The 20,106-nt window shown below is 34.6% G+C and overlaps 1 protein-coding gene across 1 annotated transcript; it reads right to left on the bottom strand.

Moving 5' to 3' along the window:
* Nucleotides 1-16,512: 16,512 nt before the first annotated feature.
* LOC111879157 (zinc finger BED domain-containing protein RICESLEEPER 2-like) lies at nt 16,513-19,889 on the bottom strand. Its single transcript, XM_023875627.2, has 7 exons — nt 19,813-19,889; nt 19,223-19,278; nt 19,028-19,079; nt 18,839-18,914; nt 17,079-18,698; nt 16,677-16,986; nt 16,513-16,601 (listed from the first exon to the last, which is right to left on the bottom strand). The coding sequence occupies exons 1-7, from the start codon at nt 19,887-19,889 to the stop codon at nt 16,513-16,515; spliced, it is 2,280 nt and encodes a 759-aa protein (XP_023731395.2).
* Nucleotides 19,890-20,106: the final 217 nt, after the last annotated feature.

Below are 20,106 nucleotides of genomic sequence, written 5' to 3'. Positions count from 1 at the left end.
GTGATTTTTACAAAACTGCCTGTCATTTCAAACACCAAACCGGACCAGTCTGTGATTATGGACTTTTTCACCCAAGTTGGAGGTCATTAAAAATCATGATAAAAATTAATAGTAAACTAGACACATTTTGGGAACTCTCTGAATTTACGGATTTAGTTTCGACTTCGTATGATTTTTCTATGACTTTTCTAAAACAGTGTAGAACGGTTGAAAATTAGTTAACAGCTTATAACTTTCATAACACTTTGTATTATGTTGAGCAAAGTGTATAACAATAAGTTCTAAATATTGAATGTGTTTCCTTGTTAGTTTATCATTATAAACTGAAACTTAGTCATTCATGATAAGATTATTCATTCATTTCGAACACGTATATTAAGCTATGATGAGCATAGTTTATGGATTCATAACACTAATGCATTTTCATAAAAGAGTTCTTATACATTACAAACGTTTTGGATAAACTATAATAGGTATAGTTTATGTATCATTTACTTCTCAAACTTATTTACCAAAGGTTTTCAGTTTAGTTCACGTAAATCTGTTAATGAATAAATTTGTGAGTCATTCGCTTCGGGTTACTTCCAAAGTAACCAATTCAAAAAGTCCTGTAAATTGTAACCAGAATCTCTTGTAGGGAGAACGTGATAGTTGTGTATAGATCTATATTGGGCTTGACAAACCCACACCAGAGCTGCTTGCAACAGCTAGACCGGCAGGTCTGAGGTGACAGGTGTCATAACAGTTCCGACGCCTGAAGAACGTCGTATTACGAGGCCGTCTAAGTCAAGTATGGTTATGATAGCTCACATGTGGTATTAACAAATCATAAGATTTACGGGTTCTAACTTTAAATTAGCGAGTTATGTCGATTTAGCTCACTGAAATTTCTTAAAGTATGGAAAAATACTTGTGCGCCTTCGTATCAAAAAGGGTTTTATGTCGATTTAAAATCACTTTCTATATCAATAATTACAAATATTATTGTATATTTTCAGTCTTGGTATTTAAGACTACACATAAGGAAAATATTGGATTTTTCTTGGTAACATACGTCTCTTTACAAAGATCGATTTGCGAACTCTTACTGCCAAAAGCTTATGAACTCACCAACCTTTGTGTTGACACTTTTTCAAAACTACTTGTATTCTCAGGAATTCAGTGAAACAAGAAATCAACAGCGTTTTGAGGATGGGACGATAAATCGTCAAACAGTTCATTTTGTCATCATACTGTAATTGATTTGAAATATGTAAACATATACATTGGTGTAACTTTTCCAATTATATTTATGATGGTTGTATTTACTTTGAGCACTATTATACATGTTGTTATGATACTATACATGAAGTCCTCCACTCCCGGACGTTTCCGCCATCCTTGGTTTGGGGGTGTGACAGAGGGCGTGTGTCATCGACTTCGGTGGGAGCTAGGATTCTCACCTACCGCTTGTAGAGTTCGCCTACAACAACAGCTATCATTCTAGCCTTGGCGCCCCGCCATTCGAGCTGTTGTACGGGCAGAGATGTCGCACCCCGATTTGTTGGGGGGAGGTGGGTCACAGGGTAATGGGCTGGACGGAGATGGTTTTGCAGACGACCGATAAAATTCAGCAGATCAGACAGAGATTGCAGACAGCTCAGAGCCGGCAGAAAAGTTACGCCGACAGACGCCTATCTGAATTGGAATTTCAGACAGGCGACATGGTACTTTCTGAAGGTCTCGCCCTGTAAGGGTGTGATCTGTTTCAGGAAAAAGGGGAAAATTGGGCCCTCGATACATTGGGCCGTTCAGGATCACTGCAAGGGTTGGCAAGGTGCTTATAGACTAGAGCTTCCAGAAGGCTTGAAGGAAGAAGAGGTTGGAGCAAGTATGGTGGGGAAATCAGCACTATTTTCAGTTGTCATCTTCCAGAGGTATCCTAAATCACCATCTCTTCTATGAGTTTTCCTTTTTATGAAGTTCTAGGGTTTTCTATGGACCTTATGGGTTGATAAGTTGAACAATGAGTTGGATCTGAAGTTGTAACTTCAGATCTGAACCCTCTCTAAGCTCAAGCAACATAAAGTCTCAGAATTGATCATGTATGAGGTCCCTCTTGGGCATGAAGCCCCATTAAGAACTTAGACTTGGCATTTAGAGCCTTAAAGGCAATGCATGTACGTAAAGTTTGTGACTTTACGTGATAAGTATGCCATAGAAGCCTAGATCTACGAATTGGAGCCACTGCATGGCTCAGAATAAGTCTGTATGGAAAAAGGACCGAACGGACTCGACGAGTCACAAGGATGACTCGGCGAGTCTAATGAAGAAAGCCGTGAACTCGACGAGTTGGATGAACAACTCGGCGAGTCCGATGAAGATCGTCATGAAACTCGGCGAGTTGATGAACAACTCGGCGATTCGGATGAACTTCCCCCAAGGATATGCACACGTATGTACCCGTCGAGTCTCGTTTAGGAAACCCGACGAGTGTCTTTAGAGTTCAGTCGAAAAACAAGGGAACTCGACGAGCCGCTCGATGACTCGGCGAGTGCACCGGAAGCCAAGGAAACTCGGCGAGTAGCCGAGGGAACTCGGCGAGTCAGGTCAACATGGACTATTGACCTTGAATGTTGACTTTGACCATTGAACCAAGTTGATATGTTGACTTTTGAGGACAGTTCTAGAAGGATCAGAAACTTACGTATGAAATTCGTGATAAATATAGGTGGTGGGATTCATGTCAGTAACTCGAAGGTTGGAGCTAATTTTTGTGAGTCGACGTTTCGAGGTGAGTTATCCTCACTATACTAAGGGGTCTAAGGCACAAAGGCCGGCCCATTGGATTTGATATCCTAGTGGTTATTGTTATGTTGAGTTTGAGTTAGTGATGTATGCCAGTTGATGTGCTAGTCGGGTAGATATGTAGGACTGCTTGTGATACTGATTGATTACCTGTATGTGCATTTATTTGTTACATGTCGACATGTTATGTGGGGTGGGTGGAGTTTGTACTGCTCCGTGCGGTAGCCAACAAACCCGAGAGTATTCTAGATATGAGATGAGGGCCCGGTAGGCATTCCAGACTCATACTGAGGACTTGAGAGCATTCCAGATACGATCCGAGGGCCCGGTAGGCCTTCCAGACTCGTACTGAGGGCTCGATGGCATTCCAGATACGAGCTGAGGGCCCGGTAGGCATTCCAGACTCGTACTGAGGGCCCGGGGGTAGTCCAGCTTGTAAAGCTGGGGACCTAGTGTATGTTGTTCTGTTTTGATTGATATGATATGCTAATGTTGATATTGCTATGTGGACTATATGTGTATCGGTATTTTGGGGTGACTTACTAAGCTTTCATGCTTATAGTTTCAGTTTATTGTTTCAGGCACCTCAGGGGATCGCAGCAAGGCCAAGGCGTGATCGTACAACTCCTCCTACTATGTTATGTTTCTGGGAAAAGACTCTGATAATCAATGTTTTGAAAACAAAGTTGTAATATTTTGATGAACTTGACATGTTTTTAAAACTTTAAATTTGTTTGAAAATTTGGATGTTACATATAGTCCAGAATTTGACCAAACCTTAAAAGTCAACCAAAGTCAACTGTAGCATGTACGCTGGGTGTACTACTTCGCCATGCATGCATCGGGGATCCTCGACACTACGTTGCACGTATTGGGAGTACACTCGGCGTACGTCCCATACTTGCTTTCCCCGGTCCCTTGGTCTTAATCCGTTAAGACCATAACTATACTCTCGGATCTGGACTCCCTAAAGGCTTATACTCAATAAAGTTCGTGATTTTAAGCCTTTGCATGGCTGAGCAAGTCCCAAACACAAAAACTCTCACTCTTTACTCCCAAAAATGCTCATATCTAATGCATAGGGTGGTTTTAAAGCCCAAGACCTCATTTTTATGAATCCTCTCCACTAGAAACACTTAAAGGGACATATATTAGGCTCTGGAGTTCAACAACTCATAAAGCTTCAAGCTTTGGGACCAAAAACTCTAAAATGGACCATAATATGCACAAATCAAACAGGATGAGAAAGCTCTGAGCTTTATACCTTCAAATGATGCTTCAACCACATAAAAGCTCATATCCAAAGCCTGGACTCCAACTCTATTCTCTTCAATTCTCTTCTTCACTCAAATAATCCCACCATAACACTTAGAAGCTCACAAATGGTCACTGAAGCTCAGGGGACGAAAATTAGGGTTTTGATAGGATTAACGGCTGGAAATGGTGGCCAGAAATGAGGCCATCATGTTCCTTAAATAGGGACACACCCCTAAATTAGGGTTTTCACTCTGAGCCTAGTATGCCTAGCGTACCCTCTGGTACGTCCATCGTACTAGGTGGCCTCCACGTCCAAATCATGCACATAAGTATGCTGAGCGTACACACGCGTACGACCCGCATACTCAACTACCGTCTTTTCTCAAATAAAGGGCCAAACTTGACAATTACAATAAAACAAAGGTTAATGAGATGTACCTGTCTCGGGATGTTACAGGCTACATGATACTGGTTTGATTCCTTCCAATTATATGGTTATTAAAAGTGGTAATGGATCGATGACTAGTTTTTGGACTAATGTATGATGTGGAAGCTTGGTTTTTTGTTCTCAATTTCATAGATGGTTTTATTTGTCTACAATGAAGAATGCTCATGTTTGTGACTTTTGGTCTAACAATGGATGGCGGGTCTCTTAGCAACGCCCTATTAGAGTTGGAGTGGAGATTTGCAATATGATAATTTATTGGAGTTTTTGAGTTATGTTTCTTTGGCGTATGGTCCATATAATATAAAAGGATGTGGGAATTTGAATCGTCTGGGATTTTTTCTGTTAATTTTGCTAGAAAACATATTGATGATCACACTTTGCCAGTGGGTGGGACGGTTACAAGATGGAATATGTGTGTCCCAATTAAAGTTAATATTTTCTTGTGTTGTTTCATGTTAAACATGCTTCATCTATGGATGAACCTGGTTGGTGAGTGGACTTGGAATCGATTATACCCTTGTCAAGCCGAAACGGAGAATATTACTCATTTGTTTTTCTTTTTTCCTTTGGCTAGTCAACTGTGGAACTATATTTCTTTATGGCCCGACTTGCAAGTGCCTTGTTTTTACATGCCTTCAGAGATGTTTTGTTGTATTGATGCCCTACCGGTTATTAGAATGGAAAGAATCAGTGTTGAATCATTGTTTAAGACTACCATTAGGTGCTTTGGACGTATAGGAATGTGGTTGTCTTTTGGTCCACAAAATATCGAAAACAGTTTATCTTTGATAATATTGTTGATTTTTCTTTTCGTTGGTCTATTTTTTGGAACTCAAAGTCTAGGATCACTTGGAGTGATTGGTTAATCAATTTAATCTTGCCTTAATTTTGTATTTGCTAGCTCGTAGCTATCTTTGGTTTTTATTTATAAAATTTGACGTTGTTCAAAAATTTAAAAAAAAAAAGGCAATTTTATTAAAAAAAACATTAGATCTTTTTAACTAGCAAATCCCAAACACCCCTTAATCAAAGTATGATTTTAAGCTATTTTATACTTCCTATTTTAATTTGCATTCATATTCATAAAATCTTCTTACATGTTTTACATCGATATATTATGTAAACGAACAACAAGTTGTGTCCACAATCATTTTTAGATAGTAAAACTAATTTTTAATAAATCATTTTTAGATAGTAAAACTAATTTTTAATAAATCACAATCATAGATCTTAGGATAATAACATTATTATGTATGACCGGTTTGATTATATCATGATATTCTTTTTTCTTGAAATCCAGAATATCAATCAAATATATGTTTTTTTTTTCCGAAAAATTATTTATTGAAAAAACAATTTTAACTTATACTTTTTAATATCAACTGAAAATAAAGTTTCTTTTTATATCATTTGTTTGTCATAACAATAAAGCCTAAAATTGAAAGTTTTTTTATCTTAAAACTTTTGTCAAGATATACATAAAAAGATGGTCATAACTCATAATGTCGTTTGTTGGTCAGCAAGTTCTGGAAGCATCCAGTCCAACCCAGCAAAAAAAAACCGTCACTTAAACCACACAACCATTTCCTATTTTTCCAAAAATACGTGGCAATTTCTCATTGGACCAAAATATATCATATCCAATCCCTCTAAAGAGATTGATAACGATTCCCTACATGAAGGACCACAACAGTAATCAAGATCCTCGTCATCAAACGTCACACACATCCCAAATGCAGAAATTTTTTACCTTAACACGCCAAGCAAAAACTCAACACCTTGTTTACGATAGTGACGTGTCAATCAAAATAATCTGATCGAGATTGATCTGACGGCTCAGATTTGTTGACACTTCGAGAGTTGGTTTGATTTGCTTGAATTTGTTGAATGTAATGTGACTGTTATACTGCAGATGTGGATGGGGTTTGGTTTACGTGGAGAGTTTTGATTGGTGGTCGTTACTGTGTTACCTTCAAGTTTTCATAAAGCGATTGGTCCAACTGGCTGTTGTTTTGAAATTGTGACTTTGTGAATGATGGACGGCTGCGATGTAACGAGGACATTCATGCTTTTTAGAGTGGGCGTGTATAAATGGATTCCACGCTCCTTCTTTGGAATGCATAACTTATATGTTTTTGAAAAGGGAGTAACAATAAAACTCATATAGTAATATTTCAATTAATTTTATAATTTAATTATTATATGTTATTTTGTTTAATGAAAGCTATTTATTTTTTTAACCAAATAAAAATTTCAATCATTGTGATATCTTATTTCAGTAGACGTTGAGACTGATATGATTTATTATAAATCGGTATGTCTTTATATGTATTTCTTAAATTAATATCTAAGTTTTTGAATAACTTTTCATTTATATATATATATATATATATATATATATATATATATATATATATATATATAGAGAGAGAGAGAGAGAGAGAGAGAGAGAGTTAAAATCAAATAAGAAGGAAATTTTGGTAGGAAGGTAAGAAATTTTTTTATATGCATATTTTCTTAGCAAAAAATGAAATAAATCATTAGATGATTCAAAAGTATGATAATTCACAAGAAAAAAATTTCGAAAAGAACACCTTCATGAATCATTTTTAGGTAAATCAAGAAAAAAAAATTCACTTTTATGATAATTTTAGTGAATATCAACAAAATTATCATAAAAATGAATCATCGAAATGTTTTTTTCGGGATTTTTTTGGTGAAACATGTTATTATTGATTCATTTGTTTTTTTCGCCAAAAAATAAGTCGAAAAAAAATTGTTACCGTATCTATATATATATATATATATATATATATATATATATATATATATATATATATATATATATATATATATATATGGTATATATGGTATATATATATATGGTGAGGTTCAATAAAAAATCATAATTAACCAATTAACTAATCTTTTTTCAACTTTTACAACTTATTTTTTATCAAAAAAAAAAAAAAAAGAACTAAAAATACAGAAATTCATAAATTTTTATCCTTTTTCCAATGATATCAAATTCGGAAAAAAATCGTGAAATTCACAATGTGAATCCGGATTCACACGGTGAATCCGAAAAATATTTTTCATATTCACAATGTTAATATATGAATTTAGATATTTTTAAATTTTTTTTCAATAAAGAATAAGCTCTAGAACTTGAAAAAAAGATTTGGTTCTTTGAAGAACCAATAATTATGGTTCTCTCTCTCTCTCTCTCTCTATATATATATATATATATATATATATATATATATATATATATATATATATATATATATATATGGGACGGTTAACTTGAGATTAAAAAAAGAAGTAGAGATCTTTAGATTCAACCCCAGCCACATATTTCTCATTTGTCACGATAATGCTCCAGCGTACCGGCAGCAACGAGGTATGCCTAATCATAAATGATTATATGACAGAGAGGTATAATCATATATGATTATACATGTTTATACGTATATGTCTAATCATAAATGAGTATACATATATGTCTGTTCACAGATTGAGTAATCATAAATAATTATGATAGTTGGTGGCAAAAGAGGTGTTGGTGACAAAGGCGGCGGTGGTATAAGTATCGGATGCGACAGTGGTGGGGTCGGCTGATATTAGAGGTGGTGGTAGTGGTGGTGACGGTGAGGGTTATGGTAGTGGGGATTGTGGCAGAAAAGAAAGGAATGAGCGACATTGTATAATCATTTATGATTATACCAGACCTGTTGCGCCGGTACGCCGAAGGCTTAGAACGACAGATGTGAAATACATGACTGAGGTTGAATCTCAAGATCTCTATTTTAATTTTAATATCAACGGAACCTACTTCTATATATATATATATATATATATATATATATATATATATATATATATATATATATATATATATGTGTGTGTGTGTGTGTGTGTGTGTGTGTGTGTGTATGTGTGTGTGTGCGCGCGGTATGAAAATATAAGATATTTTTTTAAAACAAAATATCATTTCATTAAATATATATGATATCAAGTATGTTAATGAGAACTTGTGTTGATTTAACACCCCTCAAGCCGGAGATATAAGATAATAGTGGGTGCATCTGATTTTTTTTTTGTTAAGAAAATAGATGGTTTTCATTGAGCAAAATAAAAATATAGAATATAATGGTTAAGTGATTAATTGGTCTAGGAAAGTTAATTGGGAACAATAATTTATAAAATAGTTTATTTAAAAATAAGTAAATATCACCAAATAGCAAAATTCGATCTATTTTATGCTTAGATACACATCAAGTATCATAAAAATAGGTAAAAGTAAACACAGTAATATTTGATTCATTTTATGCTCATATATACAGAAAACGACATCGACATGGAGGTCAAGTGTCGACTTGATGAGAGACAAAGAAATTTAGGCGTCGACCTGATGAGAGACAAAAAGATATAAAGCTAAAATTAATTCATATAATCTACCATTCACATATTTACATTTATAGCTATTGAGTTTGGAATATGGAACCAACATCCCTTGTAAGACTGATAATGAGGTTCTTTTAACCAGTTGCTCTTTTAAAATAGTTGATGGGGGTCATTAATAGTTGGATTATTGAGATGGAGTTGACATTTGAGTCTTTTTGTTGTACTGGACGACTAAATACCAATTTTGTAGTAATGCGACCTAGGTAAATGATTCATTACACTAAAAGTCATCTATAAATCCTTTGCTTCTAACTTTGGTCTTCAACTTTCCTTTTATTCTGAGTACATGTCAAAATAAAAGTGTTTGGGTTGGAAAGCCTAATGAGTATAATCGTGGTAAACTCTTATAAAGTACTAGATAATGGTGATAATCAAAACTCAAAGTCAAACCCATAAAAAAGTATCAAAATATCTTAAGTTCAACAATTTCAATTGAAAGGGTTCCAAAAGTGAATGGTTCTATAAATCAATAATTCAAAGTTTGATAAGTGAGGAATAAATCATTACATAGCAATAAGTCAACAATTTTTCAAAAAATTAAATGTATATGTCTATTTCAAACCAAAAGCTAATCTAAAGGTCCAATCTCACAATGATAGTTATAATTAGGCTCATACATGGTAGCCAATCTACACACTATACTTGATATGTTTGTTCTAAAATCAAGGCTCATGTATACTTAGCACAAACCACTGTATATACTTTCCATGTATATTCTAGTTCCAATCTAGAGATCTTGTGAACCTTCACACAGGTACCACACTAGTGGTTGCAAGTTCCTTGTGTATGCATGGCTTATCTATAAAGTCGTACTCCAAGATAATTATACCAAGTATATATCCATGAGTGCCACACTAAGTCTTAATCCATCCTATGTGAATACACAAGTAAGATGCTTAAATAGTTTCAGTCTGAACCAAGAGTTCCCCATTTATAATAAAAATATTTTGAAATAGATTTTGATGAAATGAACAAACTACATATAGTTTCACATAGCACATATTAAGTATAACATATGAAATTAATCAAACAAATTCATCAAAGTAGGTTTAAGGACACATTCTCCTTGTATAAATCCCATTAAGTGGTTGAATAAACTCACTTCACTGTTAAGAATGTTTGATACTTACTAGTTGCTTAAAGTTAACAATAGTTGGGTTAAACATCCGCCAAATATTCTAAGTCCTTAATAAGTTCTTAATCTCAAATTCTAATTTTTATTGTTCTAAAACCATCCCTAAGAGCATAGAAAGACATATGAGAAAACTAGACCTCATCTAGACCTTTTATATTTATCTTGTTTTTCTCAGCAAGAAGATGAGAATCATGTTTTTATTTTTTGCAATCTAGGTTAGCAAATATAGTATTGTATTTCCAAATGGTGTGAAGTGGTTTTTTTCGGGTTTCTCTACACTTTTGCAACCATGTATTGGTATATTTGGATGTATCAAAATTCCTTAAGATTTGTTGACAAGAAGATTTGGAAAAAATTGTTTATTAACTAGTATAATGTCTTATTCTTTTGATTGGTTTATAAATAGATGTAAAAAAAATGAAATCTTAGTTGGGTTTTTTTGTTACTTCAAAACCTACTTATGTCAATTACCCTGCAATTTTATTTTCTAACTCATCGCTTAGTGTTTTAGTAAAATGTCAAATGTTCTAAAACAAAGCTTACCGTTTAACTTTTATTTTAATTTTATTATTAAAATTTGTCTATTTTGTTAACTTTATGATAAACAAAATATAATACGTCACTATATATAGATTAGATTCAAAATATACTGTTATTTTATTTTATATAAAATTAGTAAAAATAGGTTGTTAGTTTATATAAAATAATATAATTTACCATAACATTACTTGCCGAATGAATTGAACCCTTTAAATTAGCATGAAAGTCAGTCCAAGTTAGTTCGGCTTCTATATGGGTCTGATATTATAGTTTGGCCCACTTTAGGTCGATGGACCTAATATTTAGCATATCTCTTAATTTATGCCACCATAATATCACGTTTAAGAAATATACATTGACCCAACTCATGTCCATGTGACAATACACAAAATTAAAAGGATAAATGTATGCATTAACCATGGATATGTCTTGTATTGGGATTTTATTTTTAATGTAGGGCTTGCTTCTGTACTACAAGGGTTTAATAGGAAGATTGCACGTATGTTTAGAAAAAATAGCAATAGCTATAAATCGAAAAAAGTTATAACTTTTATTTGTATAAAAATGTTCAGAAAAATAGATATAACATAAAAAGTAAAACTAAAATCTTTCAAAAGCTAGTAAGTAATTTTTAAATTATAATTTTTTTTGTTAAAAATAAAAGCTTTAATTCGTACCCCAAATGTATTAAGTTTAATTCTTAAAAGCTAAAAGATAAAAGTTGAGTAAAAGCTCTCAAAATCTCATTACTCATATAAATGTCGATCATTACTATGCTTCTTTAATGTAATCTCATTTTACAAATTTATGAATAGGATAACTCATACTAGGTTATTTCAATGGTTAAATATGTGTTTGCTCCTTTACTTTTTTGATATTTTTGAAATCTTCATCTCTATTTATATAGAAAAAATAATCAAAAAGTTCATCTTCTCTTCCACGCATCAAAAACCACAAACATAACGAAAACAAGTAAACCATGTTTCAACTTTTTTATAATTTGATACTAAAACAGGAAAAAGAACCAAAAATGAAGGAAAAGACCTAACTAACCGTGCTTAAGTGCATAATTCAATTGCTTATGAATTACACTTTCTTAAAACTATACGTGTCTCATCAATAATGTTTCATGTAATATCTATGTATGAGAAAAAAGTGAAAAACTATAGAGAGTGATGAATAATCACTTAATCTTTTTGGATATTTGTTGCATTAATCTTTTACATGAAATTATAAACCAAAATAACAACTCATATACACCAAGTGTTTTAGTTTTTTTAGGAGAGAAAAGAAAGGAAAGGAAGGCGCGTTCTATTATTATTATTATTATTATTATTATTATTATTATTTGTTTTTTGTTTTTTTGTTATTTGTTATTTGTTTTGTTTTGTTTTGTTTTTTTTTTTTTTTTTTTTTTTTTTTTTTTTTTTTTTTGTGAAGAGATGGAGTGAAGAAAAAGAAGAGATTATGATGGAAAGGAAATGAAGAAATTAATGTGATTTGTATCTAATTTTGGGTGGATTGTGATGTAAAACAACAAAATATTTTACCCTTGCTTCATCTTCATTCTCCTGCAACCTCACAATAGTGATTTTTCATCTTCATTTTCATAACTTCTACATTCTCACTGTATCTTATTCTTTTTCATTCTCACATATCATGTTCTTCATCTCTCTCTCTCTCTCTCACACACCCACACCCACACATCATCTTCACTTTTCCTCTGTCTTTACCACCGTCGTCTTCTCTTATTCATCTACTTCATCTTATGAACCCTAGCCAGGGATGAAAGTCATTTGACACATTGGCAGATTTAGGCCCTGTTTGATACGCATCTTTTCAGGTCCAAACAGATCTTTCTGGATGAATGGACCGGAAAGACGGTTTGATTTGCACAAAAGAAGGGGTCTTTCCCAGTAAGATATGTGTAACGCCCGTAGATCCGGACTAGTCAATTTAGAGATAATAAGGGTCGAAAACGACTTTTCGACAAAAGATTATTTAGAATAAATAATCTTAACCAAGTTGTAGAATATGTCACAATGGTTCCGTACATATAAAGAGCGCTGAAATCCGAGTTATAACAAAGAAGTTATGACCCGTCGAAGTTTAGCGACGGAACCGGCACGACACCGCGAAGACGTAAATAGTGAATTTATGATAGAGCTTCTTTTAGCCATAGTAATCTAAATGAAAGTCGTAGAATATGTTAACCTGAGAGTGTCCATAAAAAGAACGCCAAAATCTGACTTCTTATGAGGAAGTTATGATTTTTCGAAGTTTCGGCTTAGCGGTGTACAGCCCGAAGTTCGACTATTAGATTGAGCGGTTTTTAGCTGACACAACCTAAACGAGAATCGAAGATCTCATTATTAGTAGCGTAACGATAAAAAGACAGACGAAAATGGACATCGGATAAAGAAGTTATGAGATTTTAACGGACCAATCCTGTCCCGGCCTGTTAAAAATATAACTTTAAAAATAAATTCAAAATTAGCCGACGGAGTCTAAACGAAAGTTGTAGAGTACGTCTCCACCTACGCGTGGATATAAAGAACGTCAAAAACGGAGTTCGTATGAACAAGTTACAAATTATAATAGCATATTTACATATTAAAATAAAATATAAATAATATATACGTACACACACACACACACACACACACATATATATATATATATATATATATATATATATATATATATATATACATATGTATATATCATTAGAAAGGTATCGACGATGCGGTCATTATAAGACTAATGTTGAGTTCTTTCGACATTAGTTTAGTACAAATATCGTTAAATCTATTTAAAATAGTATTATAAAGGGGTGTTTAGTTGTTTATATAACTATAAGGTCATTAAGTAATTATAAAGGGTAGTTTTTGTAAATTCAATTACTATAAATAAGAGGCTTGGGCTCTTATATTTCTTGCACCGTTCTCTTGATTCAAGAGTCTTTCTCTCCTTATCCCCCGAGCATTTCGGTCCCTCGTGATTCGACTTCTCTTTCTGTAGTTTTAGTATAGTAAGGTGAGCGCTGAAGCGTTGCACGAATCTTTCTTAGAAAGATTCAGTGACGAAGTTCTCCCCCTGCAGAGTCCGACTCCTAGCTAAAATCCCCTTGTAAGTAAGTTATGCTTACTCTATTTTAAATATAGTTTATATTTAAAATTAGTATTGTTATTATAAATTTATAATAAATATTTTAACTATTATTATGACTTATATAAGTGTCGTTATAATATCTTTTTAACTAGTCGTGGTACGGGGAATCTGGTTTAAAGGGCCGCATAGGGTTGTTGGATTTCAGAAGTGCTATACGCCAAAATGGTCCTGCCCTCCGGTGTTTTATGTCTGGCCCCTGTCTGTACATAGTGGTTGGAAAGTATTGTTTAAACGCTTATATAATAATAATAATAATAATAATAAGACTAATAATTAGTCACGGTAAATATTAGACTAAAATCTAGTGGTAATAATACTAGGTTTCGTCGAAGGAAATTATTTTAAAGTAAACGAAGTACTGTCCGAGTACCGAGTCACCACCTTCTCAGGTGAGTGCATAGTTACTATCATCTTACACATAGATATGAAGTATTTTATATATGTGTGCATATTATCTGAATACTTGCTGTCTAAGTTGGATTAACGTTTTTATACATGTTTTAAATGATTTAAACTGTATACGTATTTTATATATACAAATATGTTGGGTATGACATGGGTAGATGAATGATGAGAGATAAAAGATGATGTGTAACATCCCAAAATTCAAGACTAAAAATTTCTTTTTAATAAAACATTACGTTAAGCAAATTCATCGTTTTCAAACATAAACAAAGTATTAGTTTCCAAAATACATATTCGTTATCAGAGTAAACATCCCCAGGATGTCTAAGTTATGGTGTGTGCCATGCGATCATCCCAAGCTCCATCATCCGCTACCGGAAGTACCTGAAACTAAAACTGAAAACCGTAAGCACGAAGCTTAGTGAGTTCCCCACCCTACCACATACCATGCAACCACATACTGCATATATTGGGTCGGGCTCGCTATCCTGGGCCTCGCCCCTACCTCGGGCCTCGCCCGTTACAACGGCCCCGCCGCTCCAGGCCCCGCCTGGCTTCGAGCCCCGCTCGGATACAGATCTGTTTCGCTTAGGCCTCGCCTGTTACAGGGCCCCGCCCACTAACATATAATAGCACATAAACATCTCACATAAGCTAAACACATACTAACGGATCTTGTCCTAAAGCCTCGCCTATCTCTGGGCCCCGCCCCTGACCTGCTACTAATGAGTCACGGAATCCCGTCCATGCTCCTACTGGTAGTGAGATACAGGCCCAACCCACACTCACTCCTTTCCTGACTTAGGCCTCGCCCCTACTCTGCTGCTACTGAGATGTGGAACACCATCCACACTCTGCTATTGGTGAGATACGGGACCTCGCCCACACTCACCTCCCTACCAGGCACATACAAGTATCACACAGACATCAAGTATAAACTATCACATAAACCATTCAGTGGGCATCCGCCCTCTATCATTGGACCTCGTCTCGAATATCATACTAGCATATTGTGCCTAGGGCTAACCCCCGGGTTTTCTACTCATAACTACATGGGCCGACATTGTGGCCGTAGACCCATTCATACAAAGGGAAACTCACCTGATACTGTTGAACTGCTGCTGCTAATTCCTTTGACCGCTACCTGACCACTGACTCCGAACTGCTGCTCCACTAGCTCCCCGAGCTACCAATATCAACATAACACTTAGTCTAACTGACCTTCAAAGGTCAACTAAGTCAACTCTTGCCAAAGTCAAAGTCCTGGTCAAAGTCAACCTTCCAAGTCAACCCTACTCGCTGAGTCCACATACTGACTCGCCGAGTTCTTATGCTCAAAGTCCTTCCAATCGCGACTTGACTCGCCGAGTCAGCCCCTGACTCGCCGAGTCTACTGATTCCCGAATCCTGCCCTGTCCAACTCACTGAGTCCTTGCTCGACTCGCTGACTCGAGTCTTAACTCGAAGGGTTTGGGACTACGTGACCTGACGCGCCGAGTCTAAGAACAGACTCGCCGAGCACAAGGTAATCTTCATCCAACTCGCCGAGTTCATGCCCATCTTCAACCGACTCGACAAGCTGTTCATCCCACTCGTCGAGTTCCTCCTCATCTTCAAGCTACTCGCCGAGTCCACTCGAAGGACTCGCCGAGTCCATTCAGATCTACATACATGCAGGGGACTTTCGAGTCATGCATGGACTCCAAACTGTAGATCTACCCTTCCCAAGCCTATCCCCCACATAAAGTTGCAAACTTTACGTGTAGAGAGGGAGATCTAGGCAAAAAGCACCATAAACTAGGGTTTAAGGCCAAGGGGCTTCAACATCGACTCAAGGGCTGATACTTTATGCTTCTCCAGTCCATAACACACTTGGATCTGAAGTAGCAACTCCAGATCCGGCTCCTAACTCAAAATAATATCGTTATGGCTAAAGAGACCCAACAACCACACATAAATCTAGATGCAAAAAGGGTCCAGGAACTAGTTTATACTAGGGGTGGCAAATCGTGTCATCGTTTCGTGTTTTTAGCTAACACGACACGACACGAATTAATTTTACCCAACCCGAACACGACACGACACGATGTCGTGTTAGTTTTCATTAACACGAACACGAAAAAATAAAAAACACGAAAAACACGACAACACGATAACACGACAAAATTTAACAAAAAAACAATTTCCATAATAACGCCATCGATAAGTTCTTGCAAAAATTAAGTTTAAAAACGAAAAACGCAAACTTAATGAAAAAACAGCAAAAAATCACATCAAATAATGCTAAATATCTTCAAACTTGTCATTCCATCGCTTCATTTGTATCACTTCCCTTGCTATCCAATTCCATAATATCTTCTGTAAGATCTTGTAAACACAACTCTTCATCACCTACAAATAATAATAAACATATTATAATAGTTAAATCACTTTATAAAAATGTTTCAAAAAAAAAAAAATAACTACCTGAAATCCCAAACAACCAATCTTTTGCACAAATTATAGCTTCAACATTTTTATGTGCCAACGAACTTCGAAATTTATCAAGAACACGACCACCATTACTAAAAGCTGACTCAGATGCTACAGTGGAAACAGGGATGCTTAGAATATCCCGAGCCATGGAAGCGAGTTCTGGATAACGATATTGATGAGCTTTCCAAAATGAAAGAACATTTATATCTTCTGTAATATCACTTCTTGGCTCATCTAGGTATATCTCCAATTGTGATTTTTGAGACAAAGCGAACTCCTTAGTTTCATAAACTGTAAACTCCTATAAAACAGAAAATTAGTTAGTAAATGTAAAAAATCTGAGGCATTAAATTAATAAAAATTAATTAAGTACTAAAAACAACTTCTACTTACCTGTAGCATTTCTCTTGTGCTTTTGCTAAGCATTGTGTCATTCTTTTTGTTGACACTCTTGCATGAATCACTTGTTGATATAGTTGATGTTTTGTAAGGCAATCTAGTAACATATTCACTAAAGAGATCATGTAACTTCTCCCGAACACTATCACTATGCTCACGAAAATTACTTCCATAGAGTTTTTTGTAAGTAAACTCAACATATTGCATCTTATATCGTGGATCCAACACCGCAACCATCGCCAAAATAGGACTATACTCAGACCAATATTTTGAGAACTTTGCATACATTTGGCCAGCCATATTCTTCATAAACTTATCCGAACTTTTTATTTCTTCTCTCAAAGTTCTTTCAACCGTCGAAACTGAAGGAAAATATAAGTTTGATGTGCAATATTTATTTCCAGAAAAAATGCATGTAACTTCATAAAATACTTCCAAGAATCTGAAAATCTTTTCCAATTTACCCCATTCCTCATTACTTGGACAATCCAAATAATTAGAATCCATTAGTGCTAATCGGAAAAAAGCACGACGATAAAAAATAGCACTTTCGATCATAAGAAATGTAGCATTCCATCTAGTGGGAACATCTTGTCGCAAGCCTTTTTTTGGAATCAAATTGACTTGCTTCACAGCATTCATAAAGTTAGTTTTTCGTACTTGGGAACCCTTCACGTACTTAATTGATTCTCTCACTTTGACAATGCCTTCATCAATAGCCTTCAATCCATCTTGAACTACTAAATTCAACACATGAGCACAACATCGAACATGAAAATAATCTCCATCACTACGAAGTGCACCTTCATTGCATAATTGACCTTTTAGGAGATTGACAAAAGTATCATTACTGGAAGCATTATCTAACGTTATTGTAAACAACTTTTTATCAATCCCCCAATCGGACAATATACTAGATATTGTTTCCGTTAAGCATATGCCATTGTGTGGAGGTGGCATATATTGAAAACTTAAAACTCTCTTTTGCAACTTCCACTCCATGTCAATGAAGTGAGATGTAACACATAAAAAACCATCTGTATTAATTGAAGACCACAAATCAGCAGTTAATGAAATCCTACCAGGAAGTAACTCAAACAGATTCTTAAGTTTCAACTTTTCTCTTTTAAACAAATTCAACACATCATCTTTAGCAGTGTTTCTAGTAATGGTGATAACTTTTTCATTCAAGTACTGAAAGATTTCTCTAATTCCCTCGTACTCTACAAATTTAAAGGGAAGGTCATGCTTGACAATAGCTTCACTAAGAAGTTCACGAAATCTTTCAGGTTTAAAACCAGTAGAGTTTATTGAAAAAGAACCACCTGGCTTTGAAAAAATAAACTGTGATATGTCTGTTTTGTCCCTTTTAGGACACTTTGTGATGTGTTTTCGCATGCTACCCGTCCCAGTCCTAGTTTCACAGATGTATCTTTTTTTGCACTGATTACATTCCGCCCTTTCCCTGCCATCTTTACTAATTGGAAGTCTAGTAAAAAACTTCCAAACCTCAGACCACCTTTCTCTTTCCATTTTTACATCCTCTTCTTCACCTTCTATTTTAACATCTATCTCCACTACATCAATGTCATCAGATTCTTCAAGTTCAACATCCTAAGATACAAATGCAAGCATATATTAAAAAACTTAGAAGCACAACAAGAAATCAGAAAAAAAAAAGTAATCAGAAACTTAAGCACAAGAGTAATCAGAAAAGAGCTTGTAAACAGAAAGTTAATAAAAAATTAAAATACCTGTGGAGCTACAGGTGCAGAAGCTGTGTCGAGTTTTGGCCTCTTCATATCAAAATTTAACCAATAGCCAAATCCTCTACAATCAGGAAGAAAAGAAAAAACAAACTATGAAATATAAGTTGTACATTTGTGTAAAAGACAAGAAGCAATCTAGAAAATAAAAGTATGTAACCAATACAGAAGAATAACATTAAACACAACACACAATAACAAAAAAGTGTATAATCAGTAGCTATATCCCCTACAATCAGTAAGAAAAGAAAAAAAATCTATGACTAATAAGTTGTATATTTGTGTAAAAGACAAGAAACATTATAGAAAAAGTATGTAATCAGATACAAAAGAATAATATTAAACACAACACACATTAATAAAAACGTGTACAATCAATAGCTATATCCCATACAATCAGTAAGAACAGGAAAAAAAACTGATAAGTTCTGCAGTTGCAAACAGGGATTAAGTATAAGTTATACAGCAAAATATACTAAAAAACTATAATCAAGAACGTGAATCAGGAAGAAGAGGAAAAAAAAAACGGAATCAAGAACATGAATAAGGAAGAACAGGAAAAAAGGACATAACTTGATTTCTTATTAAACTGTTTAAGAAATCAAATTAAACCCTTGATTAGAAAAACTGAAAAACGAGAATGATAGAGCATCTAATAACTGGAATCAATTATGAATATGTCTCAAGAATCGATTAAGAGGGAAAAAAACGAGTTATATAAGTTCTTAGCGGTTTAACAGCAAACTGAGAATCGATTAAGAACAAAATTTTAAAGAAGTTATTTTCGATTTAAGAGCACATGAAAAAAAAATACCTTGATTGCAATCGGTAAGAACTAACAGTGCTTCACGCCTTTACCGTCTTCACTTGTTTCAATCAGCAATGGAGGTCAGCAACGCGATGAGAAGGTATTGGAAAATTAGGGTTAATCACTTGATTGGGATAAATGTTAGAGCATATACGTGTGATTTAAGGGAGAATTGCTGAATTGGAACCCTTTAATACAATCAATTGAGCATAGTGTCTTTAACAATGCCATCACTACAAGTATGGGGAAGGGAAATTGTCGATTGAGTTTCCAGTGCATGTTCTTTCAATTCTCAAAGGAGCCGGCAAAACTTTTTTATTTAAATAATTATATTATACGCTTAAAATATAAAATTTATTATTTAAATTATTACAAAAATAAATTATCGTGTCCATATCGTGGTTTAATCGTGTTTATAATCGTGTTATATTCGTGTTTATTTCGTGTT

Source organism: Lactuca sativa, chromosome 4 (assembly GCF_002870075.4).
Source record: "Lactuca sativa cultivar Salinas chromosome 4, Lsat_Salinas_v11, whole genome shotgun sequence".
Taxonomy (NCBI): domain Eukaryota; kingdom Viridiplantae; phylum Streptophyta; class Magnoliopsida; order Asterales; family Asteraceae; genus Lactuca; species Lactuca sativa.
This window is presented reverse-complemented; position numbering and strand designations above follow the sequence as displayed.